The 25,685-nt window shown below is 47.2% G+C and overlaps 1 protein-coding gene across 2 annotated transcripts in view; it reads right to left on the minus strand.

Annotated features, from left to right (window-relative positions):
* Nucleotides 1-25,685, minus strand: part of TERT (telomerase reverse transcriptase) — a 153,529-nt gene that overhangs the window by 118,211 nt on the left and 9,633 nt on the right. For both annotated transcript variants that reach the window (XM_040432958.1, XM_040432957.1), the window contains exon 2: nucleotides 18,649-20,245. In XM_040432958.1, the coding sequence (XP_040288892.1) occupies nucleotides 18,649-20,245 (1,597 nt within the window). The remainder of the gene's footprint in view (nucleotides 1-18,648; nucleotides 20,246-25,685) is intronic.

A 25,685-nucleotide genomic window follows, 5' to 3' on the forward strand; every position in this document is an offset into this window, starting at 1 on the left:
TCTGAACTCCCCTCCTCTTCCTCTCTTGTGGGCACCCACGTGACGTCCATCGACACGTCATCATCGTCACCTTCACCAACACTAACATTAGAGATCTCGGAGTAGACAGCAACAGCGGGGACCACCCTACTTGGGCTGATCTGGGTACTATCGTCAGACCAATGGGTGGTGGCCGTTGCTACCTCCTTATCCGATGCCAAGAATGGCTGCGCATCGTAAGGTCTGGAAATGGATAGGAGAAAAAAATACCTCTGACTCGAGTGGAGGGGCTATGGTGGTGGTGTCTTTGGGGGTGCACACAGCAGAGAGTGAGGAGGGTGCTAATACAGAGGATGAGGAGGGTGCAGAAGCGTAAGGGTGAGTGAGCCACTCAACCAAATCTGGTGCGTCCTCTGACGTAATCACACGCACCTTCTCCAACTTCCCACTTAGGCTCCGGCCTGGTGCACCTGCCCGTCCCCTACCACCCCTGCGGAACGCCGTGCCTCTTCCTCTGCCTGTCATTTTTAAAATAACCCTGTGCCAAAGTCCCTAGAGAAGAGCAGTATTTGTGGAAGCAGGTTGTAATGACCGGCGTCACGCACAGGGAGGAAAAAGGGAAAGCCCTGCCCAAGGGAGAGGGAAAGGTGGTGACCCCTAACTCACCTTGCGGCTGGCACCTGACTGCCCTGACGTCCCTAGACGGGTTCCTCACCCGTGCGGTGATCACGTGCCTAAACCCTGGCTTTCCCTAAAATGAGCCCTAGATAGTGAACGGGCCGGTGGGATCGCTAGTCCGCACCACTGTCACTAAGAGGGAAACACCAGGGAGAGGACAGACAAAACAGACAAACACATTCACCCAGGTGGGCGACCACAATAGACCACAAAGGTCCAACAGGGATCTGGAGGGTAGCGTTCTGGACCAACTACCAGAGAACGCAGCAACACAGCTCCAGAAGGTCAGAATAGATGTCCAGGCAGGAAGCTCTATATCTGGCAACCAGAGAAGTGTGAGAGGGGAATATAAGGAGGTTGGGAGTGCTGGACAAGGAACAGCTGAGGAGAAGGAGCTACGGATCCCTGAGTGAGCCAAAAGGGTTTGCAAAGCAAACCCAGAAAGCTACCATAAGGAAACAGTCCTATCTACATAGAGCGTGCAGCCAACCGCTGCGACTTCCTGACCCGGGGTATAACGGAGTCAGGCGTGGTTCTTGACACCCTCGTGACAGTACCCCCCTCTCTACGAGGGGCCTCCGGACACTCAGGACCAGGTCTCTCAGGATGAGAGGCATGAAAAACCCGAACTAGCCTGTCGGCGTTTACCTCAGACGCAGGAACCCACATTCTTTCCTCGGGACCGTAACCTCTCCAATGCACCAGATATTGAAGAGAGCGGCGGACCCGACAAGAATTAACAATTTTGGATATCTGAAATTCTAGATTACCATCCACGACAACAGGAGGGGGTGGCAGCGGTGACGGTTCTAGAGGTGGAACATATTTTTTGAGTAACGACTTATGAAAAACATTATGGATTTTAAAAGTCTGAGGTAACTCCAGGCGAAAAGCCACGGGGTTGATGATGGCTACAATTTTGTAAGGGCCAATAAACCTAGGACCCAGTTTCCAAGAGGGAACCTTCAATTTAATATTCCTAGTAGACAACCACACATAGTCATTCACTCCTAGGTCCGGACCTGGCGACCGTCTCTTATCAGCCATGCATTTGTATTTACCTCCCATATTTTTCAAGTTAGCTTGCACCTTGCCATACAGATGAAAGAGATGACGAAAACCGTTCCTCTTCGGGAACCCCAGAATTGGGGATGAAAACCATATGCACCAAGAAATGGTGACTTGCCAGTGGATTCCTGACGACGATTATTTATGGCAAACTCAGCTAATGGTAAATATGATGACCACAACTCTTGGTTTTCAGACACAAAACATCTTAGATATGTCTCCAGGTTTTGGTTGGTACGCTCAGTCTGTCCATTCGACTGAGGATGGAAAGCTGAGGAAAAGGACAAGTGTACCCCCAAACGGGAACAAAAAGCTTTCCAAAATTTAGAAATAAACTGGGTACCCCGATCCGAAACAACATCGGAGGGGACCCCGTGAAGCTTCACGATTTCACTGACGAATACCTGAGCAAGAGTCTTAGCATTAGGTAGTGCGGGTAACGCAATGAAGTGTACCATTTTGCTAAACCTGTCCACTACTACCAAAATAACTGTTTTACTCGCAGACAAAGGTAAGTCAGTGATAAAATCCATTGACAGATGTGTCCATGGTCTATTGGGAATGACGAGTGTTAATAGAGACTCTGCAGGACGTGTATGTGAAACTTTTGCGTGCGCACAGGTAGAACAAGAAGACACAAAATCCAATACATCCTGACGCAACCTTGGCCACCAAAAACGACGAGACAATAGCTCCAAGGTTGCTTTACTACCCGGGTGCCCAGCAAGTGCTGAATTATGATGTTCCTTTAATAATTCAAAACGTAGGTTCAACGGTACAAACAATTTCTCTGAGGGGCAAGAGACCGGGGCGTCCCCCTGGGCCTCTAACACCTTCCCCTCCAGAACAGAGTGTACCGCAGAAACAACCACTCCTCTTTGAAGAATGGGCACCGGATCACTCACATTACCCCCTCCAGGGAAACAACGAGATAGTGCATCAGCCTTGGTATTCTTTGCCCCAGGACGATAGGTAATCACAAAGTTAAACCTGGTAAAAAATAGCGACCACCTAGCCTGTCTAGGGGTGAGACGCTTAGCTGATTCAAGGTACAGAAGATTTTTGTGGTCCGTAATCACAGTGACGGGGTGGACTGCCCCCTCTAAAAAGTGACGCCACTCCTCAAACGCAAGTTTAATAGCTAATAGTTCCCTATTGCCAATATCGTAGTTCTTTTCTGCTGCAGATAGTTTTTTAGAACAGAAAGCACAAGGACGCCATTTGCCAGGAGACGGACCCTGAGACAGAACCGCCCCCACTCCCACCTCTGACGCATCGACTTCAACAATAAAAGGCTGAGAGACATCAGGTTGGACTAGTACAGGTGCTGAGGTAAACCTCTCTTTTAGAGAGGAAAAAGCAACTTTAGCGGCGTCAGACCATTTAGAAAAATCAGTCCCCTTCCTAGTCATGTCAGTAAGGGGTTTTACAATAAGTGAATAATTTTTAATGAATTTCCTATAGAAATTCGCGAAGCCCAAGAACCGTTGTAGTGCTTTGAGGTTCTCAGGAAAATCCCAATCTAAAATTGCCTGGACCTTCCTAGGATCCATACGGAAACCTGAAGCAGATAAAAAATAACCTAGGAATTGTATCTCCTGAACAGCGAAGACACATTTTTCAATTTTAGCATATAATTTATTCGTCCGTAGGACCTGCAGTACTTGTCTGACATGCACCTCATGTGTTCTCAGATCAGACGAATAAATTAAAATATCATCTAGGTATATTACCACAAACCTGCCGATTAGATGACTAAAAATGTCATTAACGAAATGTTGAAAGACGGCAGGAGCATTGGTCAGACCGAAAGGCATAACTAGATTTTCATAATGCCCCTCAGGGGTGTTAAAAGCTGTCTTCCACTCATCCCCCTCCTTAATACGAATCAGATTGTAGGCCCCCCTAAGATCAAGTTTGGAGAACCACCTAGCACACGCAATCTGGTTAAACAGGTCAGGAATGAGAGGAAGAGGGTATGGGTCTCAGATGGTTATCCGATTTAATTCGCGAAAATCTAGGCAAGGACGCAGGCCCCCATCTTTCTTTTTAACGAAGAAAAACCCTGCAGCCACGGGTGAAGAAGAGGGTCTGATGTGTTCCTTAGCCAAGCTCTCAGGGATATATTCTTTCATGGCTTGTCTCTCTGGACCCGAAAGATTATATAACCTGGTCTTGGGTCATTTTGCGCTTACCCCGGGTATAACGGAGTCAGGCGTGGTTCTTGACACCCTCGTGACACAGGTATATAGCAAGGCTGTGGAGTCAGAGTCGAGGAGTCAGAGGCAATTTTGGGTACCTGGAGTCGGAGTCGGCAAAAAATGAACCGACTCCGACTCCTACTAGATTTAAATTGGAATAAATTTTAAAAAAAGCAAGTTTAAATTCACAAAAAAGTTATAATTAATTTCGCCTATATAAGATGCACCTGCACATAAGACGCACCTAGGTTTTTGAGGAGGAAATAAGAAAAAAAATATTTTGAACCAAAAGGTGTGCTTTTGGTGGGTTTTGAACTAATGGTGGTCTGTGGATGACACTATTATGGGGGCATCTGTGGATGGCACTGTTATGGGGGCATCTGTGGATGGCACTGTTATGGGGCATCTGTGGATGGCACTGTTATGGGGGCATCTGTGGATGGCACTGTTATGGGGGCATCTGTGGATGGCACTGTTATGGGGGCATCTGTGGATGACACATATATAGCATCTTATCTTATGTGTCATCCACAGATTTCCCCCATAACAGTGTCCCTGTGTAGTGAATGGGGGCCATCTGTTTCCGTAATGGCAGCGGGGCCCGGTGCCTGCTTCATTCATAAAGTGGGCGGAGCAGGCGCGTGATGTAGTGAGCTACGCTACGAGCGCCCACCCGGCCTCCTGACTGCAAAGAAGTTAGTAGTAAGTAGTACAGCGCTAGATTTAAGATGATTGGAATACTTTAACAATACCACAAGTTAGATATGATTACCGTATACTACAGTGAGCGGGGCCCGGTGTAGTCGAATACAGTGACTGCACAGGGCCCCGCTGCCATTACAGAAACAGGTGCCCCCAGCCCCAACTCCCTCTCAGCCTATTCACCGGACGGTCGCAGCATTCGCACCATAAGACGCACTGCTATTTTCCCCCACTTTTGCGAAAAATACGGTACTTCTCTACTGTAAGAATAAAGGCCAATGCATGCAGTGCGTCACGTTACCGCAAAACGAACACGTTAAGTGACCATGAAGAAGCACGCTTTTCATATGCTTCACTATATGGCACGCAACGCACAGTTAAGGAGCGGCAATACTTATACTTTCCATTGTGTTGTGTTCCGCTGTTACAGGGAACGCAGCGCCCATGGTTAACCTAGCCTCTCACTGTCAACTGATTAGGTAAATATGTTTTTTGCAGGACTAGACACTTGTATAAGTGAAGGGAATGGATAGTCAATAGTTCAAGACTGAAGCTGTAAACCATTTGAAAAACTGCTGTCATTCAGCTAAGGCTATAAAAACTTGTAAACTCAGATTGTTATCTTAAACTTTAAACATGACTATGGGATTCTACTAGGGAAATCATGTTTTACAATAAATGCCCCTTCCCCTGCCCCTTCCTGGATCCTCCCACTGCCCTATCTTCAGCAGAAGATCAGCACACAAAGGAGAAGGCAGCAGCTTCCTAGACAGTAGTTCTGTGGTAATGACATGTATGTTGCCTTTCTTTCTTCAAGGAATGTATAAAAATACATTCGCATATTAAATACAGAGGAGTCGAAAGTACCAAAAACTGAGGAGTCGGAGTCGGACCATTTATCTACCGACTCCACAGCCCTGGTATATAGAACCCCTTAATTAGTTATTTTTGGGGGCAACTGGTATATCACACCAGTTGCAATTAGTTGTTTCAATGGCGTTTGACCCTCTGTATAGATGCCGTATCTCAGCAGAACTGCACACAAATGCTGCACTATACAAATGCACTATATAGAAATTAAAATATAGGCATATCACACCCCTGCCTCAGAATTTTTTTGGGGGCAACTGGTATATCACACCAGTTGCAATTAGTTGTTCCAATGGCATTTGTCTCTCTGGATGGCTGCGGTATCTTAGCAGAACCTCACACAAATGCTGCACTATACAAATGCACTATATAGAAATTATATTATAGGTATATCACACCCCTGCCTTAATCAGATTTTTTGGGGGGCAACTGGTATAGCACACCAGTTGCAATTAGTTGTTCCAATAGCGTTTGTCCCTCTGTATAGCCGTCACGGTAAGTAGGGATAAGAGGAACACCAAATAAACAAACAGCGACAGGAAAACAGACTAGGCCTCACAGCTAGGGAAGAAGGAATGGTAACCTCCTAATAATCCCTGAGCCTCTCCCTGACTTCTGACAGTATGAGCAAGTCCTGATGGTAAACAAACTCATACGCTGGAACCTATGCCCTGCTGATACTGTCGCAAACCCTAACTTAGGGAATGAGACAGCCGGTACCTTTCACCATGAAGGGACCAGCGTCTCCCTGAGACCTAGAAACAACACACACACCAAGGAGAAAGAGGAGAACTTAGCTTGAGACGAGAGGGAAGCAGATGATCCACAAACAACCAGCATAGAACTCCAGAAGGAAAATATCAACCGCAAAGTCAGCAGTAAGAGGTGGACTTAAATAGAGCCTCTTCACAGATAACGAGCAGAACCTGTGGAGAGGTGGGATCCTGCCAGCAACAACAAACAGAAAGGAAACACAGAAATACCTTTCAGATAGACTCACGTGCCGCAAGTCTATCCGATCTTCTCAGACCTCTCACAGAGGAGGCAGTGACAAAAGCTGCAGTATCGCAGCAGAACCGCACACAACTGCTGCACAATACAAATGCACTATAATATACACTTTCTATGTTAGAAAGTATATTATAAGTATATTACACCCCTCAGTATGTCGCACCTATCGATAGCACATCTATACCAGTCCTTAAAAGGACTTTTGTGGCCCTATTAGCTACCATTTGATGTCTCTAACAGTCTGTCCCTGCTCCACAAAGCAACCTCTCCCTACACTGGCAAAAAACTGAATGTAAAATGGCGGCCAGATTGGGTTTATAAATAGGGTAGGGGGTGTGTCCATGTGCTGAAACTTCTCAATTGGCTGTCCTGTCCCACCTGATGGATGTGTCATGGGTCAAAGTTCTGCACAATGCAAAGAATATGGCATCAGCGGACATCGCCATATGTTCGACGAACAGCGATTGAGCAAAGTTCGCAGCGAAACGACCACCGGGCAAACCGCAAGGCCATCTCTATTTATCACATCTTGCATAGCCAGAATGAGCCGGAGCACCACCAGGCCCCATTGACTATAATGTGACCCGGCCTGTTTCCGACATTAGTGCCAAGATTCGGACAAATACCGAGGCAAGCAGTGGTTATTGTCCTTCCAAATTCCGCAAAGAGGCCAGATCCCCGCCAGGTCCCATTATAGTTAATGGGCTCCAGCAGCGAAAGATAGTATCTGAAAATGACGGATACAATGAACTCTCGTACACTGTTCCTCTACCTGAAAAGCCTGACGAAACTAGCCTAACTGAATCTCGGTTTGGTTAATGCCAGTGTGGCAATGCTGGAGGGTGCTATATGTCAAGTTCCAAGATCCTTACTTTACATTCAGATGTTCCACAGAATATTTTTGTCTGACAGCACTGTTTTTCATTTTTTTCTTACAAAACTGTTGATTGGGTGTTGTTGAAGTGTTCTCTATGGCAGCTACATGAAGGCGTGCAAGATTTGTATGTTACGGCAGTGGTTGTTTTTTTTTTAACCATAATTTTACTCAGTCCATGGTAATCACTACATAGCCAGAGGAAGCCATCCTTTTTATTGAAGAAACCAGCGCCCGCCTTTGAAGAGGACATCTGAATGAAGCCCCTCTCAAGGTTCTTTTTAATATAGTCTGACATCGCTTGTGTTTAGGGCAGAGACAACGGTAAACTGAATCTCACCGCATGACAGGGACACAGGAAGTATTCGCCTTGGAGAGAACTTGAATTTGCATAGGGTCGTCTCTCCAATCAACCCTAGGCAGTGGAGTTTCATGCCTTGAGGGGACAGGTATGCACAAAGGGGGGGGGGGGGGTCATCATTCCCCTATAGCAGTTATAAGTAATAAATAAAATAAAATAAAAATGACAAAACCTAGTTTTGAAACATTTTACATGTCACTGCGACTTTATTAGTTGCAACTGTCGTTGTTACACTTCCCTCAACATTTTCTATAAAAAGGTTATGGTGAGTGTGGGGTGTCTATACCAGTACATTTATCATTAATTACACCACAAACTAGTGTAATGTGATGTACTGTGGTGTGCACAATGGTCAAAGGAGGGCTGGATTTTGGATTTTCGAGACAGCCATGTTAAGATGCATGCCAAGATCCTCATATAAGAAGAGCTGATGTATGTCAAAGAACAGTCACAGCATCACAAATTGGCTCTGCAGAAGCCCCTGCTGTGACTGCCTGGCGCATAAGAAACCATCTACTTGAAGTAGCACTGCATCCACGCACTCCAGCAGCTCATTTGCCACTGACCTCTCATCATCGTCAAGAGTGCCTGCAATGGTGCCGCAAGAGAGCCAATTGGAGGCATGAATGACAAACTATGGTGTTTAGTCATAAAAGCAGGTTCTGGGGGAAGGTGGATGGGTGATGCAGCCAATGCAGGCCGCGATGGGGATGAGCCTCTCTAGCATCGCGGGTTCCCGTTCTGGAGATAGAAGTCAGTCCCAGAGGGTGAACCTGCACCCATCTGACAGTGATGGCGTATCCTAGCGATATGCCATCAATGTCAAGGATATTTTAATATAATTCAGCATGAAAAACTATTTAATTTGGTAATTTACTTTCGCATCATTTTCTATATTGTGCATTTATTATTCTATATTGTGTGTTTCTCATGCAGCTCTGACTTCACAGACTTGAATGGGGCAGTGCGGTTATCACTGATTGCTGGGAGATGTTGTTATGCAGTGTTATTCTCCAGTTTTTCTACACACACGTGAAAAACGCATGAAAAACTGATCGCATCCACGTTGTGGGGATTCGCTCTGGTAGACAGGGTGTGCGGACACAGTACAGGAGGCAAACTGCCAGTTCTTAAATGAAACTTCCGTGTTTATTCACACATAAAGCCTAAACAAAACATCACTTTGTAGTCTTGGTGTTAGTTCACACACAATGGAAAGTCCACATAGCAAAAAAAATCACCTTATTGGCAGTTCTGCCTCAAGCAGTCCATAGCAGGCTTTTAGGGGGCCCATTTCCCTTACAGACAGGTCTCAGCCCTCCAGCACGGCACAAGCCTCAGATCCCAGCACACACACCTCCTGAGCTCCACTGTCAGACTGAGGTAATCCCCCTCACCTGGAAGTGCTGGCTGATTTTTAGGCCTGGAACATGGGGAGTAGTCAGCCACCCAGCACTTTGACTACTCCCAGTAAGAGCAGTCCCGGATCAGCTATACAGCCATACTAACTATTAAGGTGTCAAATAGCAACTGCTGCTCACACATAAAAACCGGCTCTTACTCCACTGAGGCCAAGAACCTCGGTGACACGTACCTATCATCCATGATGATTCCTTGTACCTTCTTACATACCTCTCCCCTTTGTTCAACCCTGAGGGGGTGAGCACTTGCCAGACAGTGTACCCGGGACAGGGCATCCGCGTTTCCCTGCAAGCGGCCTGCCCGGTGTTTCACTGAGAACTTGAAGTTCTGTAATGACAAGAACCATCTGGTGACCCGAGCATTCTTCTCTTTGGCCTGGCTCATCCACTTGAGAGTGGAGTGGTCGGTCACCAGACGGAACTTTCTCCCCAACAGATAATAGCATAGGGACTCGAGTGCCCACTTGATGGCCAGGCACTCTCTCTCCACTATACTGTACCTGGTCTCTGCTGTGGTGAGTTTGCGGCTCAAGAAAACAACGGGATGTTCCTCCCCATTGATTTCGTGAGAGAGTACAGCTCAGAGGCATCGGTCTGTACCACAAACTCCCTCTTGAAGTCGGGCATCACCAAATTGGTGACCCGCACAGGACCGACCATAACGCTGAAAAAGTCTCTTCCGCCTGGTCATTCCAGCGGACCATCATAGGCTTCAGTCCCTTCAAGAGCCCTGTCAACGGAGCCACTAAAGTGGCAAAATGGGGAACGAACCTCATATAATAGCCCACCATTCCCAGGAACTAATTTACTTGCCTTGAGGTGACAGGTCGGGGCCAATTCCGAATCGCCTCTATTTTATTCACTTGAGGTTTGATAACTCCACGTCCAATGACGCACCCCAGGTACTTAGTGTCCCTTAGTCTAACCCTATCGTGCATTTCTTTGGGTTAGCGGTCAGTCCAGCCTTTCTAAGGGAGTCCACTACAGCCTGCACTTTGGGTAGATGACTTTCCCAGTCGGTACTGTGGATGACAATATCGTCCAGGTAAGACGAAGCGTACCGACGATGTGGACGCAGCACAATGTCCATGAGCCATTGAAAAGTGGCGGGGGCACCATGCAGACCAAAGGGTAGCACCTTGTACTGATACAGCCCTTCAGGTGTGATGAAGGCAGTTTTCTCTTTGGCAGCCTCCGTTAAGGGCATCTGCCAGTACCCTTTTGTGAGGTCCAAAACATCGGGCTTGTCCTAACCTCTCAATGAGCTCATCCACCCGGGGCTTGGGATATGCATCGAATTTGGAAATCTCGTTCAGTTTACGAAAATCGTTACAGAACCGGAGTGTCCTGTCTGGCTTGGGTATTAGCACTATAGGACTAGCCCACTCACTTTTAGACTCCTCAATGACGTCTAGCCTCAGCATCATCTGCACTTCCTCTGAGATGGCTTGTCCCCGAGCCTTGGGTACCCGGTATGGTTTTAGCCGGACTTTCGCCTGAGGCTCAGTGACAATGTCATGCCGAATTGTGGAAGTGCGTCCATGGAGATCCAAAAACACATGTGTGCCGGCTAATAAACTCCCTGGCCTCCTGAGCCTGCTTAGAGGAGAGGCTGTCAGCAATTCTTACTGTGGCAGCCGCTTCCTTTGCTTCAGACAGAGGGGCCGAAACCGCTTCCCCTAGAAAACCTGGCCGTGGGCTGTCTTCAGTACAGGTTTCCCTATCTTTCCACGGTTTGAGTAGCTTTCGGCTCCCTGGCTGGTGTACCTTGCAATTTACCTCTCCAATTTTTTCAAGTACCTCGTTGGGCCCCTGCCACCTGGCCAGGAACTTAGTGTCCACGGTCGGCACCAGAACCAAAACCCGATCACCCGGGTTAAAGATCCAGACCCGATCCTGCCGATTATAGATCCGACTCTGGGCTCGCTGAGCGGCCTGCATATGCTCCCTGACAAGAGGCAAAATGGTCTCTATCTGCTGTTGCATCTTGGTAACATACTCAAGGACACTTTTATGCGGAGTGGGTTGCTGTTCCCACGCCTCTTTGGCTACGTCCAACAAAACGCGAGGATGTCTGCCATATAGCAATTCGAAGGGCGAGAACCCAGTAGAGGCCTAGAGCACCTCTCGCACAGCGAACATGAGATAGGGCAGAAGAACCCTTTTTAACATTGTTTTTAATGTATTATTAAAGCTTTCAACCAGACCGTCCGTTAGCGGATGGTAAACAGACGTCTGTAACTGTTTGATATGAAGCAACTTACAGAGCTCCCTCATGACCTTAGACATAAAAGGGGTCCCCTGGTAAGTCAGAACCTCTTTAGGCAGCCCCACTCGGGAGAAAATTTCCATTAGCTCCTTAGCTATCAGTTTAGCTGACGTATGTCGCAGTGGCGCCGCCTCCGGGTACCAAGTGGCGTAATCTAGGACGACCAGGATGTGTTGGTGTTCTCTAGCAGACTTCGGTACTGGGCCTACGAGGTCCAACGCGATTGGCTCAAACTGTACCTCGAAGATCGAGAGAAGTACCAAGGGACTGCAGAAAAGGTGCTGGGGGCAAGTTGCCTGGCAGGTCGGGCAAGACTTACAAAATTCGACCACCTATCTCAACACACTGGGCCAGTAAAACAGTTGTAGTATCCGGTCCTGTGTTTTCTGCATTCCCAGATGTCCCCCGAGAACATGTTGGTGGGCTAACTCTAACACGAGTTTGCGATAAGCCTGGGGCATCACTAACTGTTCAATATGTTCACCCGGCAGTTGGTTTACCCGATGCAACATATCCTGATGAACCACAAAATGGGGAAACACCGACTCTGCCCCTGGTTGTTGTGGTTCACCATCTACTATTAATACATTTCCCCAAGTTTGGGATAGGGTTGGGTCTTGGTGTTGTGCAGTACCAAAATTATACCCAGAGATATTAAAGTCGCCTGCTCAGGCCCCGGCGGCAAGTCCTCTACATCTCCCACCATTACATTCAGTGGGGTTGCCCCCCCTTTTCCACCGAAGTGGCGGTCACCCCTACCGCTGGCCCTCCCAGGGTTCTGGCCTCCCCCTGGAGCCTGGCCACTCTTCTGGGGTTACCCCTATCTCATAGGGATCAGTCACTCTCGTAGCAGGCTGTAGTGCCGGGAAGTCTCTCCCTATTATAAGTTCATAGTGTAAATTTGTGGCAACTGCCACTTCGTGAGTCCACCTGCTGGCCCCTGTGGTTAGAAATACCAAGGTGGTGGGATAGTCTTTTAAGTCTCCATGGATGCACATGACCCCCGACTTTCCGGCCAGTATACTCCATGGACCATACCAGGGGAGCCCTTACTAGGGACACCAGACTTCCTGAGTCCAGCAGAGCCTCTGCTGGAGTGTCTCCCACTTCCAACCGGCACAAGTGGTTTATAGTTTCTGGGGTACCTGCTGCACACAGCTTCCTGGCATATAACGACTGACGGTACCCATAGTTAGTATCCATGGGCTCCACTTGATGTGGACTGTCAGCTCTTACATGGCCAAGCTCCTGACATCGCCAACAGACTATTGGAGCCAGGTTCGTAGGGGGTACTTACCGGGTGGGTTTGGTTGGTACAAGTCGCCGGGTCTGGGATGGAGATTTATGGGGTTTGACTGCCCCCCTCCCAAAAGAACCCCCTGTAAGAGCAATCCACCAGGTCCACCATTTCCAGGGCATTGCCAGGAGACACCTGGCGGATCAGCCCTCCAAAACATATCAGCCAATAGTCTATCCAGCATAGCCGTAGGACTCAGCACATCAGAATGCAGCCACTTTTGCAAGAGGTGAAATAAATCATAATACTGGGGTCTCGCAGGCTCCGCCGGCTTAAACCCCCACTGATGTACCCGTTGGGCCCAGACCAACACATTCACCCCCAGTCTTGCCAAAATTTCACCCTTAACTTTTTGGTAGGTCGGACGCTTTATTGTCCAGCAAGTCAAAATATACTCTCTGGGAATCAGATGCCAGAAACGGAGTGATGACCTCAGCCCACTGGTCTCAGTGTAGCTTCTCCCTGATGGTCACTTTCTGGTACATCGCCAGGTAGGTTTCAATGTCGCCTGCGGGGGTCATCTTAGGAATCACGGCACGGAGTGCTTTCCGGGCATCGTGGACGTTCAGGGTTGCTCCTGCTGCCTGCAAAACCATCACATGTTGTAGCAGCAACTGGTTGGTCTCCTGCTGCTGCTCATTAGCCTCGCGTTGGTGTAGGTTTGTCTCTCGCTGCTGCAGATTAGCCTCCATGAGGGCATTCACAACAGCCTCCATTTTGTCGGGGGGCACTGGTTGTAATACAGCTGGTTTAATTTACGACATACAACAGTGCCTGGAAAAATGCAGAACCCAAAAATATCGGCATTTATGCCAGCCTCACTGCTCTTGCCTGCATCCTCCAACAATTGTGGGGATTCGCTCTGGTAGACAGGGTGTGCGGACGCAGTACAGAGGCAAATTACCATTCTTAAATCAAACTTCCGTGTTTATTCACACATAAAGCAAAACATCACTTTGCAGTCTTGGTGTTAGTTCACACACAATGGAAAGTCCACATAGCAAAAAAATCACTTTGTTGGCAGTTCTGCCTCCAGCAGTCCATAGCAGGCCTTTAGGGGGCCCGTTTCTCTTACAGACGGGTTTCAGCCCTCCAGCAAGCCTCAGATCCCAGCACACACACCTCCTGAGTTCTCAAACTGAGGTAATCCCCCTCACCTGGCAGTGCTGGCTGTTTTTTAGGCCACGGCGCACATGAGTATAATGCTGCTCACTAACATACCATGGCAGCCAAGACTTCAGTAGCGTGACTCCTGGCTGCCATGGTAACCGATCGGAGCCCCAGCATTACACTGCTGGGACTCCGATCGAAACTGCCCACTGCCACCAATGCAGACAAACATTCCCGGCACCCGACCTCTGACAGGCCGCTGTGATCCGCGCGATTAACCCCTCAACTGAGGGGTTAATCGGGTGGATCACAGCGTGCAGTCATAGGGGCAGGGATATGGCCGGCACATTGGTATTCAGGCATTCATTGGTGGCGCAGTGGCCACAGTCCCTCCCCTCCTGCCCACTGCCACCAATGATGGGGGAGAGGAGGGGGACCCTGTGGCCACTGCCACCAATGATTAATACTGAGGAGGGAGGGTGGGTGGGTTTGAGTTACCAGAGGGGGCTGATAAGAGGGAGAGGCTGGGGGGCACATGAGAGGCTGGGGGGCGGATCAGGGGCTGGGGGGCACATGAGTGGCTGGGGGGAGGATCAGAGGCTGGGGGGCACATGAGTGGCTGGGGGGGCACATGAGTGGCTGGGGGGCACATGAGTGGCTGGGGGGCAGATCAAAGGCTGGGGGGCACATGAGAGGCTGGCTGCCATGGTCAGCTCCCTGCAGCTTTTTTTGCAAAAAAATCGGTAAATTTCGATTAATAACAAAAAAAGTAAAAATGTCAGCAGCAATGAAATACCACCAAAGCTCTATTAGTGAGAAGAAAAGGAGGTAAAATTCATTTGGGTGGTAAGTTGCATGACCGAGCAATAAACGGTAAAAGTAGTGTAGGTCAGAAGTGTAAAAAGTAGCCGGGTCATTAAGGGTGTTTAAAGGGTTTCTACCACTTCGTTTTCACATAATTAGCTTTCAGACACTAGCGATCCGCTAGTGTCTGCTCTACCAAACAATCCTAATATAATAGCTTTTTGTGCAACCGTTTCGCTAAAAAACTAACTTATATTGATATGCTAATGAGCCTCTAGGTGCTATGGGGGCGTCATTAGCACCTAGAGGCTCGGTCTACCTTCACAAAATGCCGCAGCCCAGCGCGTCCCTCCAGCCCGCCCATCTCCTCCGGAATGCGATCCTCCCTGTGAGCCAGCGGACGAATTCTCGCGCATGCGCCGTGCGCGTCTGTATTTGGCGCAGGCGCAATTAATGTCTGACCGCTTTCTGCACAGACATCTCCACTGCGCCTGTTCCTCGGAGCACTATGACATCATCGGCGCAGTGGAGATGTCTGAGCAGGGAGCGGTCAGACATTCACTGCGCATGCGCCGAATACAGACGCGCACGGCACATGCGCGAGAATTCGTCCGCTGGCTCACAGGGAAGATCGCATTCCGGAGGAGATGGGTGGGCTGGAGGGACGCGCCGGGCAGCGGCATTTTGTGAAGGTAGACCGAGCCTCTAGGTGCTAATGACGCCCCCATAGCACCTAGAGGCTCATTAGCATATCAATATAAGTTAGTTTTTTTGCGAAACGGCTGCACAAAAAGCTATTATATTAGGATTGCTTGGTAGAGCAGACACTAGCGGATCGCTAGTGTCTGAAAGCTAATTATGTGACAACGAAGTGGTAGAAACCCTTTAAGCTAGGGGGGCTGAGGTGGTTAAGGTGGAAAATGGCAGGGTCCTGAAAGGGTTAAACTTGCAAGCAAAACTATCAGTATTTCCTTGAACAGACCCTGACTCATTCCGAATTGCTCATGTGACAGGGGCTTTACTGTCATTTATTTCTTTGAAATGTGTAGGGGAAATGAGAAGGAAAGTCATATCATTGTAATATACAGTCAGGTCCATAAATATTGGGACATCGACACAATTCTAACATTTTTGGCTCTATACACCACCACAATGGATTTGAAATGAAACGAACAAGATGTGCTTTAACTGCAGACTGTCAGCTTTAATTTGAGGGTATTTACATCCAAATCAGGTGAACGGTGTAGGAATTATAACAGTTTGCATATGTGCCTCCCATTTGTTAAGGGACCAAAAGTAATAGGACAATTGGCTTCTCAGCTGTTCCATGGCCAGGTGTGTGTTATTCCCTCATTATCCCAATTAGAATGAGCAGATTAAAAGGTCCAGAGTTCATTTCAAGTGTGCTATTTGGAATCTGTTGCTGTCAACTCTCAAGATGAGATCCAAAGAGCTGTCACTATCAGTGAAGCAAGCCATCATTAGGCTGAAAAAAAAAAAAACTCATCAGAGACATAGCAAAAACATTAGGAGTGGCCAGAAGAAGAAGAAGCTGAGCTCAGCAACACCAAAAGACCCGGAAAACCACGGAAAACAACTGTGGTGGATGACCGAAGAATTCTTTCCCTGGGGAAGAAAACACCTTTCACAACAGTTGGCCAGATCAAGAACACTCTCCAGGAGGTAGGTGTATGTGTGTCAAAGTCAACTATCAAGAGAAGACTTCACCAGAGTGAATACAGAGGGTTCACCAAAAGATGTAAACCATTGGTGAGCCTCAAAAACAGGAAGGCCAGATTAGAGTTTGCCAAACGACATCTAAAAAAGCCTTCACAGTTCTGGAACAACATCCTATGGACAGATGAGACCAAGATCAACTTGTACCAGAGTGATGGGAAGAGACGAGTATGGAGAAGGAAAGGAACTGCTCATGATCCTAAGCATGCCACCTCATCAGTGAAGCATGGTGGTGGTAGTGTCATGGCGTGGAGATGTATGGCTGCCAATGGAACTGGTTCTCTTGTATTTATTGATGTGACTGCTGACAAAAGAAGCAGGATGAATTCTGAAGTGTTTCGGGCAATATTATCTGCTCATATTCAGCCAAATGCTTCAGAACTCATTTGACGGCGCTTCACAGTGCAGATGGACAATGAGCCAAAGCATACTGCAAAGCAACCAAAGAGTTTTTTTAAGGGAAAGAAGTGGAATGTTATGCATCGGCCAAGTCAATCACCTGACCTGAATCCGATTGAGAATGCATTTCACTTGCTGAAGACAAAACTGAAGGGAAAATGCCCCAAGAACAAGCAGGAACTGAAGACAGTTGCAGTAGAGGCCTGGCAGAGCATCACCAGGGATGAAACCCAGCGTCTGGTGATGTCTATGCATTCCAGACTTCAGGCTGTAATTGACTGCAAAGGATTTGCAACCAAGTATTAAAAAGTGAAAGTTTGATTTATGATTATTATTCTGTCCCATTACTTTTGGTTCCTCAATAAGTGGGAGGCACATATGCAAACTGTTATAATTCCTACACCGTTCACCTGATTTGGCTGTAAATACCCTCAAATTAAAGCTGACAGTCTGCAGTTTAAGCACATCTTGTTTGTTTCATTTCAAATCCATTGTGTTGAATGTTAGAATTGTGTCAATGTCCCAATATTTATGGACCTGGCTGTACATTAAGTGAACTTTCGTTGTCACTTCCCCATCACATTTATACTTTAAACATATCCATTCACCCAGTGGAGGGAAAAAGCATGTCCTTTTGTCCTCCATCGGGCAGATACACCTTTTTTGCTGTAGGAAATGGCTTTGTATGCTGTGATATTCCATACAGAGGCAACCAGTAAAAATATGCATACCGTATGGCTAACTAGGCAGCCTATGGAGCAAATGCTTTTGTTTTAAAGGGTTTCTACCACCAGATTTTCACCTATTTAGCTGTCTGACAAATGAGCCTCTAGGTGCTGAAAAGACGCCCCCATAGCACCTAGAGGCTCATTTGCATATCAATAAAACTACGTTTTTAAGCTTAACCGCTCCAGACAAAGGTAATACATGAACACAGTTAGGTACAGAAGACACTAGCAGATCGCTAGTGTCAGACAGCTAAATAGGTGAAAATCTGGTGGTAGAAACCCTTTAAACCCCTTTCACATGACTTTCATTTCTTAATAAATCAGCTATAAAAACAAGCAGTTGCTGACCGCATCTTTTATGCTGGGATAAAAATGACTGCTTGTCAGGGGCTCATCTCTCTGTGTAATCTGGCATGTGCTGCCGATATTCTGCAAACTTTTCTGGAGACGAACTATGCTAATGATCTAAAACATTTAAATAGCATTTGTCAGCAGGATCAATCTTAATAAACTTAAGGACGGGTAGGGTTGATCCTGCAGTATGAAGAGATACCTCAATTATGTAACTCCATTCGGCCGTTCTTGAACAATATTGCTTTTTATTAATATGCTAAATTTGTTGTTCTGTGCACCAAGGGATGAGCTTGACTGACATCTCGGCTAGCTCTGTAATATCATGCCTGCCACGTAGATTACACTATCGGTGCGTGCACAATAGCCATCCGTGCTGCTGACGAATCAGAAGACTACTGCACATGTGCCTATAATGTAGTCTACTGTGCAAGCGCGAGATTACAGGGCAATGTGAAATGTCAATCAGGAGCAGGAGGAATGGAAGTGAGTAAAGACCATAGGAACTCTGCCCATCGTAATTTTCAAATTAACAAGGAGGAAAATTGCTCAAGAACGGTGCAACAGATCTACATAACTGAGGTGTCATTTTATTCAGCTGGATCCCCCCTACCAGGTCTGGTTGAATAGGGTTAATCCTGCAGACATGTGCTTTTTAAATGTACTACAAGATTGCAGATCATGCTATATCGCCGATCGTCTTTAGTTTATGGGCCAAGTTTCTGACCATGTAAAAGGACCTTTACTGACCCATCAGTTTCAACCAAACTGAACCCTGTTTAACTCACGTTTCTTGAGACGCAGCCAAGGACAGTCTTCTACCCTCATCTTGCACATCAGTTCTGACAAAGAAATTTTCTCATACTTGACGGATTTTATCAACATTTTGACGTTTCTGAAGAAGCGACACTTGTTGTGACTGGAGCCCCACAAGCCTTTAGGCACTACTATGTGCAGGCATTCCCTGACAAATGTATAGACTTGCCAGGCGCTGCTATGTTGCTTCAGTAACGCATATAGTTTATCTATGAGCCTCGTGTTCTCTTTTTCCTCCCAAACATTACTTTGGCGTCTAACAGTACAGTGCACAGCTGTGTTACTGGATTTCCAGTCAGTTTTGGCTGTGTCTCTATGGTCACGCTGTGTCTTGCTGCTTGGCAGACCATCTTCATTGCCTTTTCCTTCTATCATCTCAGTTCTATTCTTTACAGGAAGTTTGACAGGACAATGTTTCTTTAACAGTGACATGTAAGGACATCGTTTGTGGTTTTCTATCAGTTCCTGAAAAATGGGTATCAATTGCCAATAACGCTTGCAAACTTTTTTCTTTCTTTTGCCTTGAGAAGGAACCTGTAAGTCAATGTCTTGCTCGAACATACCGGTATTCAGAAATATCCTCTCAATAAGATTTAGACTGCCGCGGGTGTTACTGTCCAACATATTCAGTAGAAAACTTTCCAAAAAGCCTTCCTTAGAAATTGGATTTGTGCACAACATTTTACCAAAGTCGACAAAAACGTTAGACGGTGAAGTTCTGCCTGAAGGTGTACAAAGAGAATCGTAGGACGCTTTGTCTTGAGGCTCCACAAAATCACTTAACCTAAAGTTTCCAGTTGTTACAGCAGAATGCTTCTCGGATTCACTTTGACTGGCACACTGCCACACTATGTGATCCCCTGGTATTACGGAAGGTGCTTCTGCTGTCACACTAGCAGACGTGTGAACGTCAGTTTGTTTCAGTTCTGTTTTACGTCTTTTGGCCGGGATGTCACAATTTTCAATAAGAGGAGCTCTTTTTGTGTGCCTATCCTCAGTGGTAAACGTACCAACATTTTCCAAATGTTTCAATGGTCCAATGCTGGAGTGTATATCTCCTGCTTCCACCATAACCTCAGTGTGTACTTTTTTTACTTTAACGTTTCTTTGACTTTTGATTTTTTGCCTTAATGTGGTCATTTTCCGTGAACAAGTATTAGATGTGAAAGAACGTCTCTGAATATATTGAGATAAAACATTTCCTTTATAGATAGAACAGTCTTTTTTAAGCCAAGGTGATGGAAGAGTTTCCTCTTTGGTTACATTATAGATAGGCTGACCACACATTTGATAGCAATTGGGTGGCACCCTCATAAAAAGAGAACAGTTTTCCAACAAATGCATCATAACATCATCTCCCACCCTACTTAGCAGGGTTTCCCAGAGGACACTGGTGCTGACAGTTGCCGTTGTTGGATTTGGAAAGTAATTGCAAATACTTGGTGCAAATGTAACACGTAGTGAACTCTTTTCAGCAGCCAGTCCATATCCAAATGCTAGAACGTTCTTCTTGTTTTTTTCACAGATGCGTTGAATTACTCGAGCTACGACTTCTCTTTGAGTTGATAGCTAGAGAACCAAAAAGATTATGCATTAGGTACCAACCTTCTGAACACATATAGCAAGAATAAAATAGCAAAGGTACCATGGCAACTGTGCACAGAGTTTTCATGGACAGTTAAGAACCTAAAAGGGTTGTTCACATGTATGCCACCACAAAGTAACTGTAGGTTGATAAGCAGAGAATACATGGTGCGGACTTATGAGCCGAGTCCACTCCACACACGGTGGGTGTCGGCTGTGCAATACAGCTGACACCCAACCGCAGTGACAGATAACTCCAATCCCGGCCATTTATCCTCTCAGATGCCACAGCAAATACCACCATCTAGTTGGTTAAACAAAAGGAGGGGGCTTCTTCTGTCCACCAATCAGAGCCCCCCCAGTCAAATTGCAGGGCTTCAATAGGTTGCTTTGACAGCATGGGGCCTTGTAACGGTTTCCAGGCATGCCATAGCAATCTGCCTGTTAACCCTTGCCTGAAGCAGGCCTTAACAGGAAGCCAGTAAAAATTCCATAGGCAAAGCTTTTAATATTTTTCCAGTTTTCCAATACAAACTGGATCCACACTATATATATATATATATATATATATACATACACTGTATACCCCCACTATGCTTATACTGTATACCTCACTTTCTCCTCCACTCTATATACTGTACAACCTCACTGTCTGCCATCACCCCCACTCTGCATATACTGTATACCTCACTATCTCCACTCTATATACTGTATACTCTCACTATCTCCTATCACCTCCACTCTATATACTGTATATTCTCACTGTCCACCATCACCCCCACTCTGCATACTGTATAAATCACCACTCTATATATGGTATACCCTCACTGTTTGACATCACCCCCACTCTGCATATACTGCATACCTTACTATCGCCTATCATCTCCACTCTATATACTCTCACTATCACCTCCACTCTATATACTGTATACCCTTACTGTCCACCATCACCTCCACTGTGCATATATCCACTCTATATACCCTCACTGTCCACCATCACCCCCACTCTACATACCTTACTATCTCCTATCATCTCCACTCTATATACTCTCACTATCACCTCCACTCTATATACCCTTACTGTCCACCATCACCCCCACTCTGCATATACTGCATACCTTACTATCTCCTATCATCTCCACTCTACATACGGTATACCCTCACTGTCCACCATCACCCCCACTCTGCATATACTGTACTGCATACCTCACTATCTCCTATCATCTCCACTCTATATACCCTATCTCTTATTACCTCCACACACAGTGGGTGTCGGCTAGGGGTGGGCGATATGGCCTAAAATCTATATTGCAATATAATTTATAATTTTAAGCATGTGCGATATGCGATATATATATCGCGATATATTGTTTTCTATATTTGGGGGGGGGGGTGTTTAAACTTTATTTTTTTTTACTTTTTATTTAATAACTATTAGCCTCCTTAAGGACTAGAACCCTTGTCATATTCACCCTAATAGAGCTCTATTAGGGTGAATAGGACTTTACACTCTCCCTGCTGCCCTGTGCTTTGGCAGCCAGCCTCTCATGTGCCCCCCAGCCTCTGATCAGCCCCTCCGGCCTCTCATGTGCCCCCCCGCCTCTGATCTGCCCCCCAGCCTCTCATGTGCCCCCCGCCTCTGATCAGCCTCTCCCTCTTATCAGCCCCCTCTGGTAACAAAGCCACCCCCCCTCCCTCCCCAGTATTAATCATTGGTGGCAGTGGCCACAGGGTCCCCCTCATCATTGGTGGCAGTGGGCAGTTCCGATCGGAGTCCCAGCAGTGTAATGCTGGGGCTCCAATCGGTTACCATGGCAGCCAGGACATCCTGGCTGCGATGGTATGTTAGTGAGCAGCATTATACTCACGTGCGCCGTGGCCGCCGCGTGCTCCTTCTTCTCATAGGTCTGTGCGGCGCATTGCTAATGCTATAAGCATTAGCAATGAGCCGCACAGACAGAAGAAGGAGCGACCGGCGGCCACGGCACACATGAGTATAATGCTGCTCACTAACATACCATCGCAGCCAGGACTTCAGTAACGTGACTCCTGGCTGCCATGGTAACCTATCGGAGCCCCAGCATTACACTGCTGGGACTCCGATCGGAACTGCCCACTGCCACCAATGCAGACAAACATTCCCGGCACCCGACCTCGGACAGGACGCTGTGATCCGCGCGATTAACCCCTCAACTGAGGGGTTAATCAGGTGGATCACAGCGTGCAGTCATAGGGGCAGGGATATGGCCGGCACATTGGTATTCAGGCATTCATTGGTGGCGCAGTGGCCACAGTCCCTCCCCTCCTCCTCTGTTCTTAGTGGCCAGCGGTAGCCGCGCACAGTGGGGAGGGAGGGACTCCCTCCTTCTCTACTGTGCCGGCTCAGAAAACCATGGTGCGCGCCGAGAGCGCGATCATATCGCGGTCTGGCGATATGCGCAAAATCCATATCGTGGCACAAATTTATATCGCATATCGCCCACCCCTAGTGTCGGCTATGTAATACAGCTGACTCCCGGCCCCTTACTGTCCACCAGCACCTCCACTGTGCATATACTGTATGGACATCCTCAATGTCCGCGATTACCTCCACTTTGTATATACTGCATACCTTCACTGTCCCCACTGTACTGGATCTGCTCAAGCAAGCTACGCATACAGTACAAAGTCTTTTATTTTTTTTCATTTCTGACTAGAAAGGTCATGGGATGGAGTGCTTCACATGACTGTGACTGGTAGAATAACTGGCAAAGAGAGCTGTCAATGTGCTGCTAACAGTCAGGAAAGGGGACAATGCTGCTGCCAGTGGAGAGTGGCACAAGGTTGCAAATACGCTCCTGTAACCTGCTTGGCACTGCTAGAGCACTGCTGTAACCTGCTTGGCACTTTTGTTGCCAGAAGTTTAGACATTAAAGGCTGTGTGTTGAGTTATTTTGAGGGCACACCAAATTTACACTGTTATACAAGATGTATACTGACTACTGTACATCAAAGTGTCATATCTTCAGTGTTGTCCCATAAAAAGATATAATAAAATATTTACAAAAATGTGAGTGGTGTACTCACTTTCGTAAGATACTATATATACACTACTCACCAGAAGTTAGAGATATTTGGCTTTCGGTTGAAATTTATAGAAAATGTAAAAAGTTCACTCTACTTTGTACACTGCTCAAAAAAATAAAGGGAACACTTAAACAACACAATGTAACTCCAAGTCAATCACACTTCTGTGAAATCAAACTGTCCACTTAGGAAGCAACACTGAGTGACAATCAATTTCACATGCTGTTGTGCAAATGGGATAGACAACAGGTGGAAATTATAGGCAATTAGCAAGACATCCCCAATAAAGGAGTGGTTCTGCAGGTGGTCACCACAGACCACTTCTCAGTTCCTATGCTTCCTGGCTGATGTTTTGGTCACTTTTGAATGCTGGCAGTGCTTTCACTCTAGTGGTAGCATGAGAAGGAGTCTACAACCCACACAAGTGGCTCAGGTAGTGCAGCTTATCCAGGATGGCAAATCAATGCGAGCTGTGGCAAGAAGGTTTGCTGTGTCTGTCAGCGTAGTGTCAAGAGCATGGAGGCGCTACCAAGAGACAGGCCAGTACATCAGGAGACGTGGAGGAGGCCATAGGAGAGCAACAACCCAGCAGCAGGACCGCTACCTCCGCCTTTGTGCAAGGAGGAACAGGAGGAGCACTGCCAGAGCCCTGCAAAATGACCTCCAGCAGGCCACAAATGTGCATGTGTCTGCTCAAACGGTCAGAAACAGACTCCATGAGGGTGATATGAGGGCCCGACGTCCACAGGTGGGGGTTGTGCTTACAGCCCAACACCGTGCAGGACGTTTGGCATTTGCCAGAGAACACCAAGATTGGCAAATTCGCCACTGGCGCCCTGTGCTCTTCACAGATGAAAGCAGGTTCACACTGAGCACATGTGACAGAGTCTGGAGACGCCGTGGAGAACATTCTGCTGCCTGCAACATCCTTCAGCATGACCGGTTTGGCATTGGGTCAGTAATGGTGTGGGGTGGCATTTCTTTGGTGGGCCGCACAGCCCTCCATGTGCTCGCCAGAGGTAGCCTGACTGCAATTAGGTACCGAGATGAGATCCTCAGACCCCTTGTGAGACCATATGCTAGTGCGGTTGGCCCTGGGTTCCTCCTAATGCAAGACAATGCTAGACCTCATGTGGCTGGAGTGTGTCAGCAGTTCCTGCAAGACGAAGGCATTGATGCTATGGACTGGCCCGCCCGTTCCCCAGACTAGAGTTGTTGCGATACCAAATTTTTGATTCGGTTTCGATACCATGAAAAAGTATTGCGATACTCGATACCATTCGATACCACGCGAAAAAAATAAACAAAAAAAGCCACGTGCATTCCTCATTTTTAAAAATGGCGAATCGCGCAGTTTTTATTTTATTTTTTCTGTTCCGGCATTCACCACCTAGATTTTTTTTTTATATTTTAATAGTTTGGACTTTTCTGACGTGGCGATGTAATATGTTTATTTATATATTTTATATGTGAAATTGGGAAAAGGGGGGTGATTTATACTTCATATTTTAGTGTTTTTTTTTTTTCACTTTTTATTTAATAACTATTTCCCCCCTTAGGGGCTAGAACCTGGGATCTTTCATCCCTTTTCCTATTCACCCTGATAGATCTCTATCAGGGTGAATAGGACTCCACACTGTCCCTGCTGCTCTGTGCTTTGTGAACACAGCATCAGGGATGTTACCATGGCAACCAGGGCTTCTGTAGCGTCCTGGCTGCCATGGTAACCGATCGGAGCCCCAGGCTTACACAGCTGGGGCTTGAATCAGAAGCTGCCACTGCACCACCAATGAGGGGGAGTGGAGAGGTCCCTGTGGCCACTGCCACCAATGATTTTAATACTGGAGGGTTGAGAGGGGCCGGCGCACTGTGCCACCAATGATTTTAATGGGATGGGGGGATTGAGGGGGGGGGGGCACACTGCACCACCAATGATTTTACCCCTTTATACAGGAGGCGGGTACTAGCAGATCAGCGGCAGTTAACTGCCGCTGATCGCAGCTCCCTGTCAGGGGCAGGGTGCCGGCAATGCGATTCTGCTGCCGGCACCCGCCTCCTGTATGTGTTAAAGACTGACTACTGTATATGAGTCCAGACTTTCACTATTAGGCCACACAGAGCGGCGCCCAGCGATGTCTCAGCACTCACCATTTAGTCCTGGGCGCCGCTCCGTTCGCCCGCAGTGCCCCATTACTGTCTCCTCTCTTGCTCCACATGCTGCTGATTACTATCGGAGCGATGGGAGGAGACATCAGCTTCACTAGTGGGCGTTCCTTCTCCCTGGCTGTAGCGCTGTCCAATCGCAGCGCAGGGAAAAGGAACGCCCACTAGTGAAGCTGATGTCTCCTCCCATCGCTCC

This window comes from Bufo bufo, chromosome 5 (genome assembly GCF_905171765.1).
Source record: "Bufo bufo chromosome 5, aBufBuf1.1, whole genome shotgun sequence".
In the NCBI taxonomy this organism is placed as follows: Eukaryota; Metazoa; Chordata; class Amphibia; order Anura; family Bufonidae; genus Bufo; species Bufo bufo.